We start from the raw sequence: 18168 nt of genomic DNA on the forward strand, positions 1-18168 counted from the left end.
CTATTATCCTATAGGGGTTTTTATCCTTTAAATATGGGGGGTTACCAATGTGGGGTCCAGAAAGATGTGGTTTTCTCCCATTGGCCTTGCTCGGTTACCTACAGCAGTGCTTGTCCAATAGGAGGTGTTAGGGATGGAAATATCTGTAAGTTTTATGGTTTCTTTGCCCTTCTCTTTCTGTAGACTGAGTCGCCATTCCTCTCATTCCTTTTCTCTCTGTTCTCTAATATTCTTATTTTAAAAATAAGCCTTCCAATTACAAAATAGACAACAAGCCCACAGTTGACAGATTAATTCTATAGTCTGTATTACACCTGCTATTATTGATACTGACAAATTTTACTTCTCTGCAGACATATAATCATAGCCCAGTGCCCATAAAATCAAAATCAAATGCATTCTCTTTGGAGGAAGGACAATGATTTTATGAAGGCAACAACTCACCAGGTGACCTGGGCAAGGTGTCCTCATATGTAAACACGGGGGCTGGGCCAGGCCATTTCCAAAGCCCCTCCTGGTTCTAACCTGGTTAGACATTGCAAGCGTGTAGAGGCCGGAAGAATGAATTACTGACTGGTCATGCTTGTATCTCAATAAATCACATAAAAGACACGCTGAGAGAATGATTCCTGGGTGATTAACATCTATCCCTCACAGGGACTCATCTACCAAGCAGAGCAGCTAAGAATGCAGCAGCGCCAGCAGGCTTGCTCCCAGTCCTCTGAAAAGCCTCCTGGCCTCTTACAGAGGCAGGCCTCATAGCTTCCGAAAAACAAAACCCAAACTCAATAACTCTCTTCGGAACTCTGAACATCCATCTTTCACAAGAGTAGGAAGACGGGCCCTGGAAAATCACAGAAACACTCAAGCATTTCTTTCTGTGACAAGGACACTACTTCCTTCGGAGCAGAGGGCTATGGGACCTGTGATGGTCCCTGCTGGGACCGTGCTCAGATGACCATCGGGACCCGGTCGCCGGAGCCTCTTCCTCACTCTCCTCCCCAGATTCATACTCCTCATCCACCACGTGGAAGAGCGGTTTGGGCCTGCAAACCGCCCTTCTGCTCCCACCCACAGGCTCTTCTGGGCTCATATTTCTTTGATAACCAAAGTTGGGAGGCTTCCCTCCTCTGTGTAAGCTCTTCATCGGGATTGTGTCTCGTGTCTGGCGTCTTTCCTCCAGCCACCCTCTTCGAGATCGTGTGCTGAATGTGACAGGTGGGAGTTCTGAGTCACTGCCCTCATTATCTAGGGAAGAATGACAAAAGGGGGAGAGAACAGGACTTGAGACCAGAGACTGGAGACCTCACATCCAGACGCAAGAGAAGCAGAGCCCTTCTTTTATTCCAGCTCCTTGGCAACTTTCTGATCAGCCTGGTTTTTCCCTTTCCCAGGCTGCTCCCCCAAGGTGGGGTGGGTGGAAGCGCTAAGCACAGTATTAGAAATAAACAGAAATTCATGAAAACCATGTATCAAGTCTGGTCTCCCTCAGGGAAGAGAGGGAGTGTTTTTCACAAGATCAGGTCAATTGGCCATAAAAGTACCACCATGCTTTGGGTTGTCAAAGAGTATTACTGAACTGAAGCCTACAAGGTACTGTGATATGAAGACAGTGAGTTTTATCTAGGCTTTTTTTTTTCTTTTTTTTACATCCATAAATAAAAATTCATCAGGAATAAGATTTCATCCCACATCTAGATTAACTCACGTGGAACTGATGTTTCTAAAGCATCTTCCTTCCTTCCATCACCCATGTCAAGTCTTCTTTGAGGTCTCTCAGTGCTGCTAATAATGGCTCATGTTAACTGCACATTTACTTGGTTGTAGGTGCTGTTCTAAGAGTTTTAACTGCACCCACTGGCTTGACCGCAGAGCAACACTTTGTAGCAATAATCAATATTCTCCTCTTTACAGAGAGGAAGTGAAGCAGGCAAAAGTGGAGTTTTACGTTATCTTCATATATGTCTGATATATATTTTCCTAGCGTTTTATCATTTTTATTGAAAGTATGCATGAGATGTCTTTTAGGGCATTTATTGAGGATGCCTTGACCTATCAATCTGGTGAATAATGTAAATGTGTTGCTAAATGTTAAATACCCCCCATCTCTGAGATAAATTGTCTTTGCAAGGTGCAGCATTCCTTTGATATCCTGTTGTAGGTTATTTATAAGACTTCACTTCAGATTTGTACGTTAGTGTTCAAGTGAGGCTGCTGTGTGGTCATCTTTACCATAGCCTGTGATGCATGCGGATGCTCATCTCAAGAAAGGACTGTGAAACATTCACTTTTTTCTACCATTCAAGCCACGTAAGTGGCACTAGCTGTTTGCACCCAGAAGAGTTTTAAAAAGTAATCCATTGGGAGTTCCTGTTGTGGCACAGCGGAAACGAATCCAGTTAGTATCCGTGAGGACTTGGGTTCAATCCCTGGCCTCGCTCAGGGGGTTAAGGATCTGGCATTGCCATGAACGGTGGTGTAGGTTGCAGATGCAGTTCAGATCCCACGCTGCTGTGGATGTGGTGTAGGCTGGCAGCTATAGCTCCAATTAGACCCCCAGCCTGGGAACTTCCATATGCTGAGGGTGAGGCCTTAAAAAACAAAAACAAAAAATCTATTATACACCCTACACTTGGGGTTCTTTTGTTTTGTTTGCTTGCTTTTGCTTTTGTGTGTGTTATACCTCTGTTTAATGTAAAGTAATACTCTAGGTACAAGAATGTGGCCTGGGAGTGGATGACATCGACTAGTGATGATCGATGAAAGAGAAACAAGAGTCCAAAAATCTTTAGATTGGGGTAAATGATGCTAGTACCACAAAGGTGGTGGCATTTTCATGTTGGAGGAAAAGAAGGTGCTTGAGGCAGAAGTTTAGCCATTGAAAACAATCTGAAATGTCTCTTCCTTCATCTACACAATGATAAATATCTTTGAAATTGAAACGGGAAAATTAAATGATGAAAGTTCTAGATTTTAAACTCCTGAGCGGGAATTCCTGTTGTGGCGAAGTGGTTAAGGAATCCGACTAGGAACCATGAGGTTGTGTGTTCGATGCCTGCCCTTGCTCAGTGGGTTAACGATCTGGCGTTGCCATGAGCTGTGGTGTATATCGCAGATGTGGCTCGGCTCCTGCATTGCTGTGGCTCTGGCGTAGGCCGGGGGCTACAGCTCCGATTCGACCCTTAGCCTGGGAACCTCCATATGCCGCGGGAGTGGCCCAAAGAAATAGCAAAAAGACAAAAAAATAATAATAATAAAATAAAATAAACTCCTGAGTGAATCATTTTCTAATTTTTCTGTGAAAGATTGAACAGATTTGATTCATCAGAATAAAACAATTTGAATGACAAGTATATCTAAAAACTAAATGATAAATGGGAAACATGAGGGAAAATTATTGGCAACAACTATATGACAATGCATGATATCCAAATTATATATAATATTCTTCAAATTCATTTTAAGAGAAAAAAAAACAGAAAAAAATGAGCAAAGGTGGAAACAGAAACTTCCTCAAAAGAAATAGTTGCCTCTAGAAATATGAAAAAATGTTCACCCTCACAGAAAATCAACAAGACTCAGATGAAAGTTAAATATGGTATATAGATTTTATCCTATCATATAGTAAATTACTCAAATGTTTATTCGAAATAGCCCAGTGATGCTAAAAATGTTGGGAAATTACCTTTCTAACAATTGTTGATCTGAGGGCAACTTTAAATAGATGTAATTTCTTATCAAAAAATTTTGCTTCTGGAAAAATATACTAAAGGAGTAATTGGTTATTTGTGCAAAAAATCAATCACAAGGGATCCAAAGCAATTATTGGGTCATTGGCTTCCATTCATGAAATACTGACAGTATATTACATACTTGTTAATAAGGATTCTGCTAAATAAGTTATGGGGGTTTCATATTATTAAGTCATTAAAATGATTTACTAGGTTTATATCTACTGACATTAAAATATGTTCACAATCTCTGGTTGAGGGAACTAGACAATTCATAAATGTTGAAAAACAATGACTATATTCTGATTTTATATATCATACTAAACTGTGGGTTTTTTTTGTTTTTGATCCTAATTTTTTTCCCCCACGGTATGAAGATGTTCCTGTCTAGGAATCGAACCCGAGCTACTGCAGTGACAATGCTGGATCTTTAACCCGCTGTACCACAAGGGAACTCCTGGGGTTTTGTTTTGCTTTGTATCAGGTCCAGGCAGGGTAAGGATCAGGATGATATAGAGAGAATTATAGAAGGATGCTTACTGAAATATTCCATAGTGATTACCTCTCGGTATTAGGGTTTCAAGTGCTTTTAACTTTCTTTGTTATGCTTTTCTGTCTAGCTGATTTTAAATTTATATCAAGCACTGTTTTTTATATCAGAAAAAAGGGTTTCATTTTAAGGACTAATTATATTTACTTTTTAAAGATTTAATTCTCAAATTCAATGCATTCAGTTTAATCAAATTTCCAATGTAAGTCTTAAAAATTTAGGAATATTAAAACAGATAACATGACATAATATATGCTTTTATGCTACCTTATGCTAATAGAAAGTCATTTTATACACATTTAAAAAATAATAACTTAGCTTTTATTACAACAATAGTCAGTTTTAGTAATTGTAAGAATTCTATTTAAGAAGTAGTTATTAGGACTTCCCATAGTGGCTCAGTGGTAATGAACCTGACAATATCCACGAGGATGTGAGCTTGATCTCTGGCCTTGCTCAGTGGGTTAAGGATCTGGCATTGCCGTGGTTGCAGTGTAGGTTGGCAGCTGTAGCTCTGATTTGACCCCTTGCCTGGAAACTTTTCATATGCTGATGGTGCAGCCCTAAAAAAAAAAAAAAAAAAAAAAAAAGATATTAAATGGGAAACATCCAATCAGTAAATTTGGCGAAATTATTTCGGTAAAATTTAGCCAACTTTGGAGAATTCTGCAACTTTTAAGCCACAAGTAAATCCCACGACGTCAAAAAAGTGCCCATTTTTTGTTTCCCTAAGACAGGGGTCAGCAACTAACGACCCCCAGCCCCCAGGTACACCCACCCCAATGCACCTTTCGGTATATAGCCCCTACGCTAGGACTGGTTGTTCCATTTTTAAAGGGCTGGACAAAAATAAAAGAAAAATATTTCATGATAAGTACAAATTATATGCATTTTGGCTTCAGTGTTCTTAACTGAAGTTCTGAATTCAATTAATAAAACATTTGTGTTTTTTTTCCTTTTTCTTGTCATATATGTACTTAGCATTCTTGATTTTTGCCTTTTGGTTTACAAGCCTGAAAATATTTACCATCTGAATTTTTACTGAAGAGAGAAGCAGCCTGGCTTGCAAGTTACCTGTGAATTCAGCCACCCTCACTTCTCTTCTTGTGGGCTGAGGGTTGCTGTAGGGAAAGGAGAGATAGCGGATGTTTTTGGTACCAGCCTGCGGGTAACAAAGAGACATACAAAGCAGTTAGCCACCGAAGTTGAGAGCTTCACATGGCAAACAAAGTGAAGGCTGCACACCCTTACTGGAGCACTGTGGCTGGGCCACTGGCCTTCAGTTACTTTAGTTTAAGGAAAACAACACTCCTGCCTTCAATATACTTCTCTCCCTTCTCTTGATAGCATAGATCATGATAAACCTCTCACAGGTACTCCGCAGCCCCACTGAGATTAGAGTAGGGACTAGGATTTATTCCAGACCCAACCTCCACCTGGAAGTCCCAGACTGTGTGAGTGGCATAGTTCTGATGCAGGGTGGGTGCTATGAAGATCAGGCCCAGGAGTCTTGGCAAGACTGCATCTGCCTCAGGGAGAAGGAAGCTTCCTAAAGCCAGGGCCCCATCCACGGAGGAGGCTCCCCTGAAGGCCCAGTGCCCAGCCACCATGGGAGCTGGCCTAGCTTCACAGCGCAGCGAGGGCACTCTGGTCACTGATCCATCCTGGAAGGACCCCGCAGACAGAGGCCTCAGGTCCCAAAGGCCCTGGGCTCAGAGAAGGGGGTGCCTGGGGTCCTGCACCCACTAGGTTTGTCTCTCCCTGGCAGCAAGGTAGTGGTTTTGTTTGTGGTTTAAATATGGAAGGTCATCCCCCAGGGAGGCCCTGCTAGGGGGCTGGGTCAGGCCCCTCCTCACCGGTGTCCCCCAGGGCAGGCTGTGGCCCTTCCTCATGCTCTCCCGTAAGGTGTTCTGGCGGCGGATCAGGATCTCTTTAGCCTGCTTCTCACTTGTTTGGGGTTTGAGGTTGTACTTGTTGTAGGACAGTGTCTGCAGAAAGAAGGGCATGTCAAACACGTCCGGAAGTCTCCCGTCCAACAACCAGGCTCAGGACACGGTGGAAATAAAAGGAACAAAGCCTCCATGAGTGAGAATACAAGACCTGGGCCTCTGAGCACTGGCTTTAGGGACAGAGGGGCAAGCTGTGGCCCTGGAGGAAGTGCCAAGCTCAGGGCCAGCCCATCAGGATGGAGCTGCAGTGGGAGCCCGTGCTCTGGCTTGCACAGCAGGGGCCCTGTTTTTGCTGCTCCTCCGTGACCCTCTCAGGGATCTTCCCTGAAGCATCCGCAGACTTCAACTGCTATAAATGTGCCCTCTTTCACAGGTTGTGTTTGCTCTGCTAGCTAGGCCAGTGCTTACGGACCAGGGAGATGTCAAAACTACTTTGGCAATTCCTATAAGGTTGCTATTTTTAAATTTTGCCAAATAAAGACACATTCCAAAAAAAAAAATCAACCAGTTAGTATCACCATCATCAGTTCAAAAAGGAAAAAAGCCTTTTAATCCAAATAGTAGGAAGGCCATAATCTCAGATAAAGAACAATTTGTCAAACGGAATTAATTTAGTTTTATGAAAAATGTCTTCCTTGTCCTCCTCACCCAGGCCAGTGAAAATGTGTTTTGTTTTTGTTTTTCTATTTGTGGCTATGCTCACTGCATGTGGAAGTTGGAAGTTCCTGGGCCAGGGGTCAAACCGGTGCTACAGTAGTCATTCGAGTCACAGCAGTGACAAGGCTAGATCCTTAACCTACCAATCTGCTAGGCAACCCCTGAAAATTTGTCTTGAGCCACAGACCAACAACAGTCCTCAGATGTATGCAGAGTGCTTAATGGGAATCTCTTTCTCCCTTCCTTCTCTAAGAGCTCACCAACAAATAGCCTGTTTCTGCTGGCCCAAGGTCCCATTGGATAATAGGATCAGGACTGCAGGTATCACTCCTGGTCAATGGAGGCTTTAACCAGGATTCTTACTTTGACAGCAGGAGAGCAAATGATCCATGGGCCAAATGTCATGGTAGGCACAGAGCTTTAAAAATTATGAATTATGGGAAGTTCCTGTCTTGGCTGAGTGGTAACAAGCCTGACTAGTATCCATGAGGATGTGGGTTTGATCCCTCGCCTTGGTCAGTGGGTCAGGGATCTGGCGTTGCCGTGAGCTGTGGTGTAGGTCGCAGATGTGGCTTGGATCTGGTGTGGCTGTGGCTGTGGCTGTGGCCAGCAGGTGCAACTCCTATTTGACCCCTAGCCTGGGAACTTCCATATGCCATGGGTGTGGCCCTAAAAAGCAAAAAACAAAAACAAACAAAAAACAAACAAACAAACAAAAAAAAAACCCAAAAAAACCCTAAACAACAACAGAAAAACCTTGTATTTCCCATTTAAACTTGAGCTCTATGGGAGGAAGTGCATTCTAGATGAGCATTTAAGATTTGCCAGAGGGAACTGGAGTTGCATAAATGGTCTTCTCTCTTTGAAAGTATGTGGAAATTCTGAGTGTGATCTGATCTTTTAGGGACCACCCATGGGTCTGTGCTGGGGCCAGTTTCTTCACATGTAAGCTTAGAAACTGAGTGTTTCTCAATTTTCCTCCCTACGGAGTTCCCCAGGGCTTCTGCTGGTTGTCCCAGGAGACCCTCCAGAGGCTGGCACTCAGCTTCCCCACCAATGAAGAGCTTGTGCTGGACCTGCTGAGCACTGTGGCTTCCAAAGGGTGTGGCAGAGCCCCTCCAGATATAACAGGCTCAGCAGGATCTGTGGTTTCAGATGGACCCGGGGTTAGGATGCCCAGCATGAAACCTACACGTGCGCCAGCCTTGACCTCAAGTGGCTCCTGACACCCAAGATGGTCTCACCCAAGATGCAGACCAAGAAATGCCCCCAAGCATCGCCCTGCATGGTGTGGGGCCTGAGAACCTGTCACCCAGGCAAGAGGACTAACCATGTCATTTAGTGACAATCTTCAGAATTGTAGATTTCTCACGAGCAACAAAGCAGACAGACAGTTGCCCTGGGTTGCATCTTTGCGTGTGTGTGTGTGTGTGTGTGTGTGTGTGTGTGTTTAGGGCAGCACCTGCAGCATATGGAGGTTCCCAGGCTAGGGGTTGAATTGGACCTGTGGCTGTCAGCCTATGCCACAGCCACAGCAACACCAGATCTGAGCCACATCTGCGACCTACACCACAGCTCATGGCAACGCCAGATCCTTAACGCACTGATCGAGGCCAGGGATCGAACCTGCGTCCTCATGGATGCTAGTCAGATTTGTTTCCACTGAGCCACAATGGCAACTCCCTGGGTTGCATCTTGAGAGTGGTTCTTTCCTTCCAGAAAGCGAGAGGACCATAATGGAGGAGAGGAGTCAATGACCTAGTAAAGACAGGGTGAGGGAGGAAAGACAGAGGGCAGGACTGGTGGGTCTCACCCTCCCAAGTAACAAAAGGGGAAGCAAAAGCCATCTCAGAGGTAGAACTCCCCTCTGTTTCCTGTATATGTTCTCCTCGTGGGACTGTGAATGACTCATTTGGGGTAATGAGAATGGGGACTCTGCATAGCTATAGGAGGGAGCAAGCTGGAGGACAAACTGAATAGGCACTAGTAAAAGAAGAAGAAAACAGGAGTTCCCATCGTGGCTCAGTGGGTTAAGAACCCGACTAAGATCCATGAGGACATGGGTTCGATCCCTGGCCTTGCTCAGTGGGTTAAGGATTCAGGGTTGCTGTAAGCTGCAGAGGCTGGCATCTGCTACTCTGATTTGACCCCTAGCCTGGGAACTTCCACTTGCTGCAGGTGTACCTGTAAAAAGACAAAGAAGAAGATGGAGAAGGAGAAGGAGAAGGAGAAGAAAGGGAACCTACAGAAAAGAGAAAAAAGAGAATGGGCAATTCAGCTCATTTTAGACCAGGCTGGTTCCGGAATCTCTATCGCTCTTTCTGGACTTTCCCCAAACTCAACCTCCACCAACACGAGGAAAGTCAGAGTACCAGGCACGCTTTGGCCTCTGGTCCCCACCAAGCTGGCCGGCCTTCTGCAAACCAGGAAGTTCTTAACGACTTATCTAAGGCAGAATGTGATAGTCTTTCTGAAACAGTTTCACTTGGAATGATTTGAGAGCTGCTGACTCGAGGCGTGCTCTGACCGATGCTGACCTCTGCTTCTCCAGCAGGTGCAGAGTCTTTGGCTGGTACATTCCCCTTAATCACTGACCTTTCCAAAAGCGGAGCCAGAAAAGTTTTACTTTCCCTGGATTCTGTGAGTCTGGAGTAAGGGAAAGAACGTGGGTAGGCATGAAAAAGACCTGGGTCCTTAACTCAAATTTGTTTTGTGACCTTACACAAGTCGGATACACAACTCTGCTAATCTCAGCATCTTCTACTTGAGAATGAGGAGCTTTGTCTGGATGATTTGGGGGGGGGGGGTCCTATGACACAGTCCCCAAAGCCGAGGCCCTCACAATGAACTCACTTACAATCCTACACAAGAAGTCAATGGAATCCTCAAACTTAACTCCTAATGAGAGGCCACAAGTTTAAACACCATCTAACTGAATCAGAGTTTCAGGAGGACTCAGCCACTGCTGCTGAAATGTTTTTGCTGTGCACTCTGGACCAGTTCCCAAGGGCTAGTGTAGTCTCCACATATTTTTCCAAAATTGAAAAATATCATCTCTAATACGTCTCATTTATTTTTCCCCTTAAGTTTTCAGCACTGTAGTTTCGAGGGTCTCAGCTAAACTATCTCAGTTTTTTCAGCTCAATTACAGTCTGTCTCACTGAGACAACTCCACCATCGCCTGCATCCTGGGGCCATCTTTCTTCCACGGTGGGTGAGTTCCCCCAGTTGTCTGTCTCTGGAGGGGGAGGGAGCCCTTTCTTCCATGGAGTCTTTCTTCCACGGTGGGTGAGCTCCCCCACTTGTCTGTCTCTGGAGGAGGAGGGAGCCCTTCTGGTTCTGGAAGCTCTGGGCTGCAGGGCTAGGGCAGCCTGACCCCTAGGGCCAGCAACTGGATTTGCATTTCTCTTTATACCACAGGTGCCACTTTGGCCACAGAAATGTAACAATTTGCTTTCTGTTCTCCAGACCAAGCAGAGAGAAACTGTTCAGCAAGAAAGCTGCTGTGGAGAGGATAATGTGCTCAAGAACTGATTCTGAAGGATTGGTTCCAAGAACACATCTCATACACACCCTCTGTCGAACTTGGTACATGTTGCGTGTCAGAAAGTCCCGCATGGACTCCACATCTTCAGGGGAGAGTCTTTTGGATTCTTGTGTCCTCTGAGCCCTGGAAACATTGGTGGGAAGACAAGCATTATTCTTCCATCTTTGGCAAGAAGACTACAAAAGCATCAGTTTACTTTTGGGAGTTCTAATTCCAGAACCCTTGTTTTTCCATGAGCTCTCCTATTGTTTTAGGAGGTTTGTGAGAAATGTCAGAAGCACATGTGTCTTGATGTCTTGACTTACATTTTGAACATACAGCTTCTTTGCCTGTAGCTTTTATGTGGAAATTATTCTAACTCCTTTTTTTTTTGGCCACATTCAAGACATGTGGAAGTTGTTCCTGGGCCAAAGATCAAACCTAAGCCATAGCAGCAACAATGCTGATCCGTAACCCACTGAGCCACTAGGAAACTCCTCTAACTCATTTTTAAAAAGGGGTTTAAAGTGGCGACCAACCAGTTACTTTTTTCCTCCATACCTATTATGAACAGACTCATTTTTTTTACTTTTTTATTTTTTATTTTTTTGGTCTTTTTGTCCTTTAGGGCCGCACTTGGAGGTTCCCAGGCTAGAGGTCCAATCAGAACCGTAGCCACCAGTCTATGCCACAGCAACACGGGATCCGAGCCGCGCCTGCGACCTACACCACAGCTCACGGCAACATCACCCAACCCACTGAGCAAGGCCAGGGATCGAACCCACATCCCCATGGATGCTAATCAGGTTCTCTAACTACTGAGCCACGATGGGAACTCCAAACAGACTCATTTAAAAAAAATAATAATAAATAAAATAAAAACCTATGGGAATATAAATTTTAAAAAGTAAACCACAAAATTGGTTTTGTAAACCACAAAAGCAAACCAAGTGTTGAACTGTTAGCTTCAATAGAAATAAGATGACCCTTTCAAGCTCATGGACCACACGCTCCACTCACCACATTTTGAGTAGCACTAATCTCGGTGGCATTAACACTTTAGGAGGGCATTTATGAGTACATGTATCTTGGAATTGTCCCTTTAGGGATTTATCTCTAGTTAAAGAATAGGAAAGAAACTAAAATCATATTTTACAGGGAGAATGAGACTGTTTCCACCATGAAAACCAGCCCAGCTCAGAGACACTGGACACTTTGAGATTCTAGAAGTGGCTGACTGCTTCCTGCCTCCTCCGTGACCAGCATCCCTCCTTCACCACGAGCCACCCCCACCTTGGAAAGGGCTCACAAACTGAGTCACGGCCAGGTTAGATCTCAGTTAGCACTCAGTGCACAGCTGTCCTCTGTGGAGTTCAGTCATGACATCGCTACGTGCAGAATTCTCACGTGACACACATAGTTGATTTCAGTCATTTTGATCTAGCGCTGGTAATTTCTAAAAGCTCATTGTAGCAATAATATATGTTTAGTGTTGAATATAGGAACCAAAAAGAGAGAACTGGAGAAAATTAAACCTATCTTTTAATACTATCCCCTCCCTTAAGATCTTGGCATAAACCCTTACAGAGTTGTGGTTTTTATTTTTATTTTTATTCCTTTTCTAGCTGCAGCCCTTTGAAAGGCACACATGCACTGATGTGCTATTATCTATTTACAAAGGTCTTGGGATAACTGATCATAGAGATGAGAGGTTTTAACACAGGCCACTTTTTAAAGTACTTTTCCCCAAACAATAGTACCAATATCACCATAAATAGCAAGGCTATTTTGTAAGTAATGGAAAAGGATTTTCAGGGCTTGGATACTGAGCATCAGACCACCCCAGCATTTACTCGGCAATGCTACCACAGATTGACTAATGCCCTTTTTTACAAAATCGTCGAAATCCGTTTCCCTATCTCAGAGCTGCAAATGTCAACATTCTTGCTATTCAGTTACCACCCTTGGTGATTTAAACATTATTATCAGGATATTTCAACCTACCTGTTTCAATGTCCTTCAAATGAAATGTATTCTGATATAGATAACGCCCACAAGTTTCCACAATCTGAGCACATTCCTTTAAGACTATGATGGTGGAAGGGATCTATTGCTAAACAGAAACGACAGCTAATCAAACAGTTCCACTTTCTGTGTTCATAATAACACGACCCGACAGGATGAAAACAGAGGTAAGGATGTGATGAAGCTGAACCTGCAACAGGAAATCTAACTTGGCACTCTTGCCGGTGTATAATTGACCACTTTGGGAAGGACCAGACTTCACTAAAGCCCATCCAGGCTGCAGTTCAGGCATCCCAGAGGCACCATTGAGCCACGCTGAAAAGCTACAACTATAAAATTATAAGGAGGATTTACAGACTCGGGCAAGGTGATGCATTGACTTTCCTACCTGCCACTTCCTTAGCAAAATCACTGAAAGGATCATCTATCATTTCCCAAAGATATTATCCTTTGAAAAACTGAATGTCAGTAATCTCTAGGTCAAACAAGTAAAATTACGAACTGAAAGGTTCTTATCACTGGAACATTCTTTCCTTATCCGTGAAGGAAGTCTCTGTCATCCTGAATACAAATCTGCCGGTAATTTCACCGTCATCAAAATCCAACTGGGAGGAGTTCCCTTGTGGCACAGTGGTGAAGATCCAGAACTGTCACTCCGCGGCTTGGCTTGCTATTCTGGCACAGGTTCGATCCCTGGCCTGGGAACTTCTGCATGTCAGGGGTGTGGCCAAAAAACAATCAAACTGGGAAAATCTGAATCTAAATATATGTAAATAAAAGGTTCACATTTCTCTTAGCCATTTATTTATTAATTAACTTATTTATTGTTTATTCTATTTAGGGCCACACCCATGGCATATGGAAGTTCCCAGGCTAGGGGTTGAATCGGAGCTACAGCGCTGGCCTACGCCATAGCCACAGCAACGTGGCATCTGAGCTGTGTCTGCAACCTACACCACAGTTCAGGGCAACACCAGATCCCTGACCTACTGAGCGAGGCCTCATGAATACTAGTCAGGTTTGTTATCACTGAGCCAGGGTGGCAATTCCTCTTAATCTTTTTTTTAAATCAGATGTTTAAAATGTAAACATAAATTTCAATTCTAAACACAGCACTATAGATGTGAAATCTAGTAGATGTTATATTCATGCCATAAGATGTCCTGAGAGCTCAATATCCTGATTTATTTAGAAGCATCCCTCCTCTTTTAGTAGCTTATACATGAAGCCCAGGGAAATGCAGACTGAAGAACATGTCCACTGAGTAAACAATGGTACCCAGCAGCTCTTCTGTGTGTGTGTGTGTGGTTGCCTTGTGTCTTCTTAGAAAGATCACCAAACAAACCAACATTGAGAATGAGTGCAGAGTGGCAGAGAGTGGACCCAGCTCCCCACAAAGCAATGTTCTATCACACACTGAAAACAGCATCGGAATCTTCATTCCTGAGTCTTTGCTGGAAGAATGCCTCTGTGTAGACTTAACCTGTCAATATGTGATCAACTGAAAAATTCTTCCATTACAATACGTTAATTTGTGCTTTTTTATAAATGACATTAAAATTATTTGGGAGTTTTTAAATACAACATTCTGAAGTTGTACGGTCATAGGCTATGCTTACACATTTATTATAAATATTTTAATATCTCTTTAAGATATATGTTTATAAGCGCTTTCTACTCATGGGTAAAACGAGGTGACTCATATTTAAAATAAGAATCTGAGTACATAGCCTATCTATTCCATAGTATTGTTTTGAGAGTCAAATAAAATAGTGTGTAAAAATCATGGAATTCCATAGAAACAGAGTTGTCTGCAATGTGCCATGGACAACTTCTGGGGGTACTGTTCTCTTGAAGATCATGGAATTTGGAAAACTCAACCTCTTGTAGAACAATTGCTTAAACTTCTAAAGAAAAATTTATATGTGCGTTTTGTTGTTATCCTCCAATACAGAATAACAAAAAGCGAGCTGAGTACACACTTCTTTTTCCTATTATTGTATGAAGGTTTGTTTTGTAAGAAATTAACTGCTTTGATCTGAGGAGAGGAATTCCTTTTTGCTTGACGTCCTACAGATTTCTGATGAGATCAAATGAAGGCAATGTAAGTACTAAACTTGGATTAAATATCAGTTTAAAAAAAAATCTCCTCTCCCACCTCGGTTAACTAACCAATTTGGGGAAAGCATGTCTTGAACCTAGAAGGCTTACTAAGCCTGAGTCAAGGTCTGAAAAATAATTGACTCAACCCAAGAGTATCCTTTCAGGGAAGTTGAGTTAAAACCTGCCTTGGAGTCAGGAACTGGGGCACTTGCTTATGACCAGTGCTGTGTTAATACAGAGATTCAAAGTATGTTTTAGCACAGAAGAAACTGATCCTCATTTGAGATAAGCACCCATACATTCCCAGACCAAGTGCTCACAGACTGAGTGAACAAACATCTGAGGAAGTCGCTAATGGTCTAACCTGCCTGCACCCATCCAGGTGTCCAGGTCCAGCCCTCCTGTCGAGTGTTGAGTATGCCCCTTCATTCTTCAGTGAGCCATGTGCAGTTAACTCCCCTTCATCCTTCACTGAGCAGGTCAAACGCCTGGGGGCCAGCCTCTCCTAGCTCCGTGGCCTTCACGGCCATAGGTTTGTGCAATCTATTTTATTAAGCTCATGACCCTGCTCCAGGGGTGAGCTCCTTGAGGGCAGAAACTGTCTGCTTTCACAGCCGGGGGCACAGAACAGGTAGCCAGGCACTTGCCTTTGGTAAGGGGTTGCTCAGAAGTTCAGTAGGCAAGCAAAGTAGGATTTGAATGCAATGTTGTAGAAAATAAAAGTCCTATCTGCAAAACAGAAACAGATCACAGACATAGAGAGCAGACTTGTGCCTGCCAGGAGTGAGGGGGAGGGAGTGGGATGGACAGGGAGTTTGGAGTTGGTAGATGCAAACTATTGCATTTAGAGTGGTTGAGCAATGAGGTCTCACTGTACAGCACGGGGAACTATGTTTAATATCTTGGGTTAGAACATGGTTGAAGATAGTGTGAAAAAAGTATATATATATGTGTGTGTGTGTACACTCACACACACACACATATACACACACATAAACATGTATGATTAGGTTACTTTGCTGTGTAGCAGAAATTGAAGGAACATTGTAAATCACCTATACTTTAATAAAACTTTTTAAAAAGTCATTGCAAAATTATCCATCATGAAAGAAATATCAACCTTTCAAAGAAAGACAAAATCAACATTGCCAATATTTCTTTCTGATCTCAGGCTCTAATATGTGACATAGTATGGCATCGCCAATAAATGTTAGCACATTTCTATTTTCGTATCAGAAGTTCCTTAGAGCCCCGTCATGGGCAGCACCAAAACCAGCCAACCAACCACAGAAACAGTTTCACTGAGAAATAAGGCAGAAAAGCCTTCTGTTTATTCCAAGATGGCCTCAGGGAGGCTCCTTTAGTTTTTTCCCAGGCTGGGATTTTTCCCATGTAAGAAAGGTGAGGAAGGTGTTTCGGATTCTTTAGCAAGTCAGGGATAAGAATAACATTCAGGGGTTAGTGACGATTTCACTGCTATCTATTCTTTGCTCTCCTCTCAATGTGCTTTTCTAACGTGAGGAGATAATTAAAGACTGTGATTTTCTGAAGATGCCAGGATGGAGGGGCTAGTGTTCCTTATGCTAAATATACCCTGTGACTAATCTCCACCATTCATAAGCTGTTTTTTGGAAGAAAAACCAGGCATCTTGGGGCAGGGGGTAAATTAATTCTTATGATATTGAAGGAGTTCTAGTTAAATGTCAGAGAGTTAAAGCATCTTTATTTATTTATTTTTTCTTTTGGCCACCCTGTGGCACATGGAGTTCCTGGGCCAGAGATCATATCGGAGCCTTAGCTGCAATCTACACTGCAGCTGCAGCAATGCTGGATCCTTTAACTCCGGGATCAAACCTGCATCCTGGCACTGGAGAGATGCTGCTGATCCCATTGCACCATAGAGAGAACTCCAAGAGCATCTTTAATAAATGTCCAGTTGGCTCTTGGGAGAGCTGGTTTCTAGATGCTCCAACTGAAGCACAGCTTTCAAAGGGAATCATCACATAAGGATGAATTAGGTACCAGTTTACTCCTCCCTGCATCCTGCCCCTTCACCAACTCCCTACAGTCCTCTGTTCCACAGGAAGCCGGTCCCTTCCCTGTGCCTGTTCACTGCTGGTCTCACACAGGCTCAGGTAATTTCAAGGGGCACATAGACCTTCGCCTTAGACACAGTTGCAAACACAGCCTTCTCTTTAAACCTTCCACCAACCCCCATACCTCCTGCTGCCAGCATCATCCCCAAATCAGCATCATCCCTAAATCCCAGTCGGCAACCTAGGATGCTGACCTGGTCTCTTCTCATATAAGACAGGAGGAGAAATGACTTATGAGAGAAAGACAATTGTGAGATCAGTGGAATCAACTGGGCAGGGGTTGAAGTGTAGACATTTCTAGTCAGGAAGAGAAAGAGAAAGACTTGTAAAATATACTATACGTATTCCATAAATTCACTTGGAGTTCCGCCTTAGAGAAAGATGTCAAACAACAATAGGAGGCAACCTTTGCCAGAAAGTGATTTTTCAGAAACTAGGTGAGACAGAAGTTCCCATAGTGGCTCAGGGTTAACAAAAACCAGTATCCATGAGGACGCAGGTTCAATCCCTGGCCTTGCTCAGTGGGTTAAGGATCTGGCATTGCTGTGAGCTATGGTGTAGGTTGCAGACACGGCTTGGATCCTATGTGGCTGTGGCTGTGGTGTAGACCAGCAGCTGTAGCTCCAATTTGACCCCTAGCCTGGGAACTTCCATATGCCATGGGTACAGCTCTAAAAAGACAAAAAAAAAAAAAAAAAAAAAAAAAAAAAGAATAAGAAAAAAGCAGCTAGGTAAGACAGATTGAACATGGACTGGGCTACAACATGTCAAGACTTGGATCATACTTTTTTCATTTTTCCTGTGTCATATGCCTGACCCTTCACTCTTGGTATGACTTTAAATGGAACAAAGAGTTTGAGCCCCTTGTAATTCTGACCTTGAAAGTCTAGATCAAGGGCAGATGTGACTTACTGATGAAGGACGGAGAGGGCTGTGGAACTTAGTACCCCAGTCTCCACCATCTCAATAGCTTGCTTCATTTCCAGCTTCTTGTACAAAGAGACGATGCTCGATTTCGGCAGGTTCTTTCGGATTAGGATTTTACGTAAATATCTATGATCAAACTTCTTGAACCTGAAAATGAAAAGCCAACATTTTGGAAATCTTTCATCTCTGCAGGTGTGTTAGGCAAGCATGTATTTTTCTTCAAACAGACTACCATTTAACTCTATTCTAACAAAAGCCAGGAGAGGGCCTGGAATTCGTAGACCTCGCATTTTTTTTTTTTAAATCATCGAATGTATGCATTTTTTTAAAAATAAAGAAAGAATAGCCCAGCGTCCTGAATACATTGAAGAAAAAATCCACCCAACAAAAGGAAGGGACAAGCTGTAATCAGGGCCAAAAGTGTGCATGACGTGGGGAGGGGCAGAGGTCTGACCCAGCTCAGCTCCAATTTCCAGGAAGAAATGAGGGGTTGGTTGGGGTTTCTGAACAAGTGTTCCATTCTAATGGCTCCTAACAGTGGCAGCTGCACTTACAGTAAAACTGGTCTATTCAACCAGAACCCAGTACATTTAAATGGCCCAGT

General features: G+C 43.3%; 1 protein-coding gene across 3 annotated transcripts in view; it reads right to left on the bottom strand.

The window, feature by feature from the left end:
• Positions 1–282: 282 nt before the first annotated feature.
• Positions 283–18168, bottom strand: part of SLC9A4 (solute carrier family 9 member A4) — a 63030-nt gene continuing 45144 nt past the window's right edge. For 2 of the 3 annotated variants that reach the window (XM_003354711.4, XM_085016090.1), the window contains 5 exons: positions 17550–17711; positions 10461–10557; positions 6138–6269; positions 5356–5443; positions 283–1248 (listed from right to left, as the gene is read on the bottom strand). In XM_003354711.4, the coding sequence (XP_003354759.1) occupies positions 893–1248; positions 5356–5443; positions 6138–6269; positions 10461–10557; positions 17550–17711 (835 nt within the window). In that variant the 3' untranslated portion in view covers positions 283–892. Of the gene's footprint in view, positions 1249–5355; positions 5444–6137; positions 6270–6897; positions 7399–8550; positions 10558–17549; positions 17712–18168 lie in introns of those variants that run through there. The other variant, XR_014839647.1, reaches the window with a different exon arrangement.

The sequence above is a fragment of the Sus scrofa genome, chromosome 3 (assembly GCF_054392235.1).
Source record: "Sus scrofa isolate SSC_HxYL_T2T_F1_AM1 chromosome 3, Sscrofa_HxYL_maternal_Yorkshire_Landrace_v2.0, whole genome shotgun sequence".
Classification (NCBI taxonomy): Eukaryota; Metazoa; Chordata; class Mammalia; order Artiodactyla; family Suidae; genus Sus; species Sus scrofa.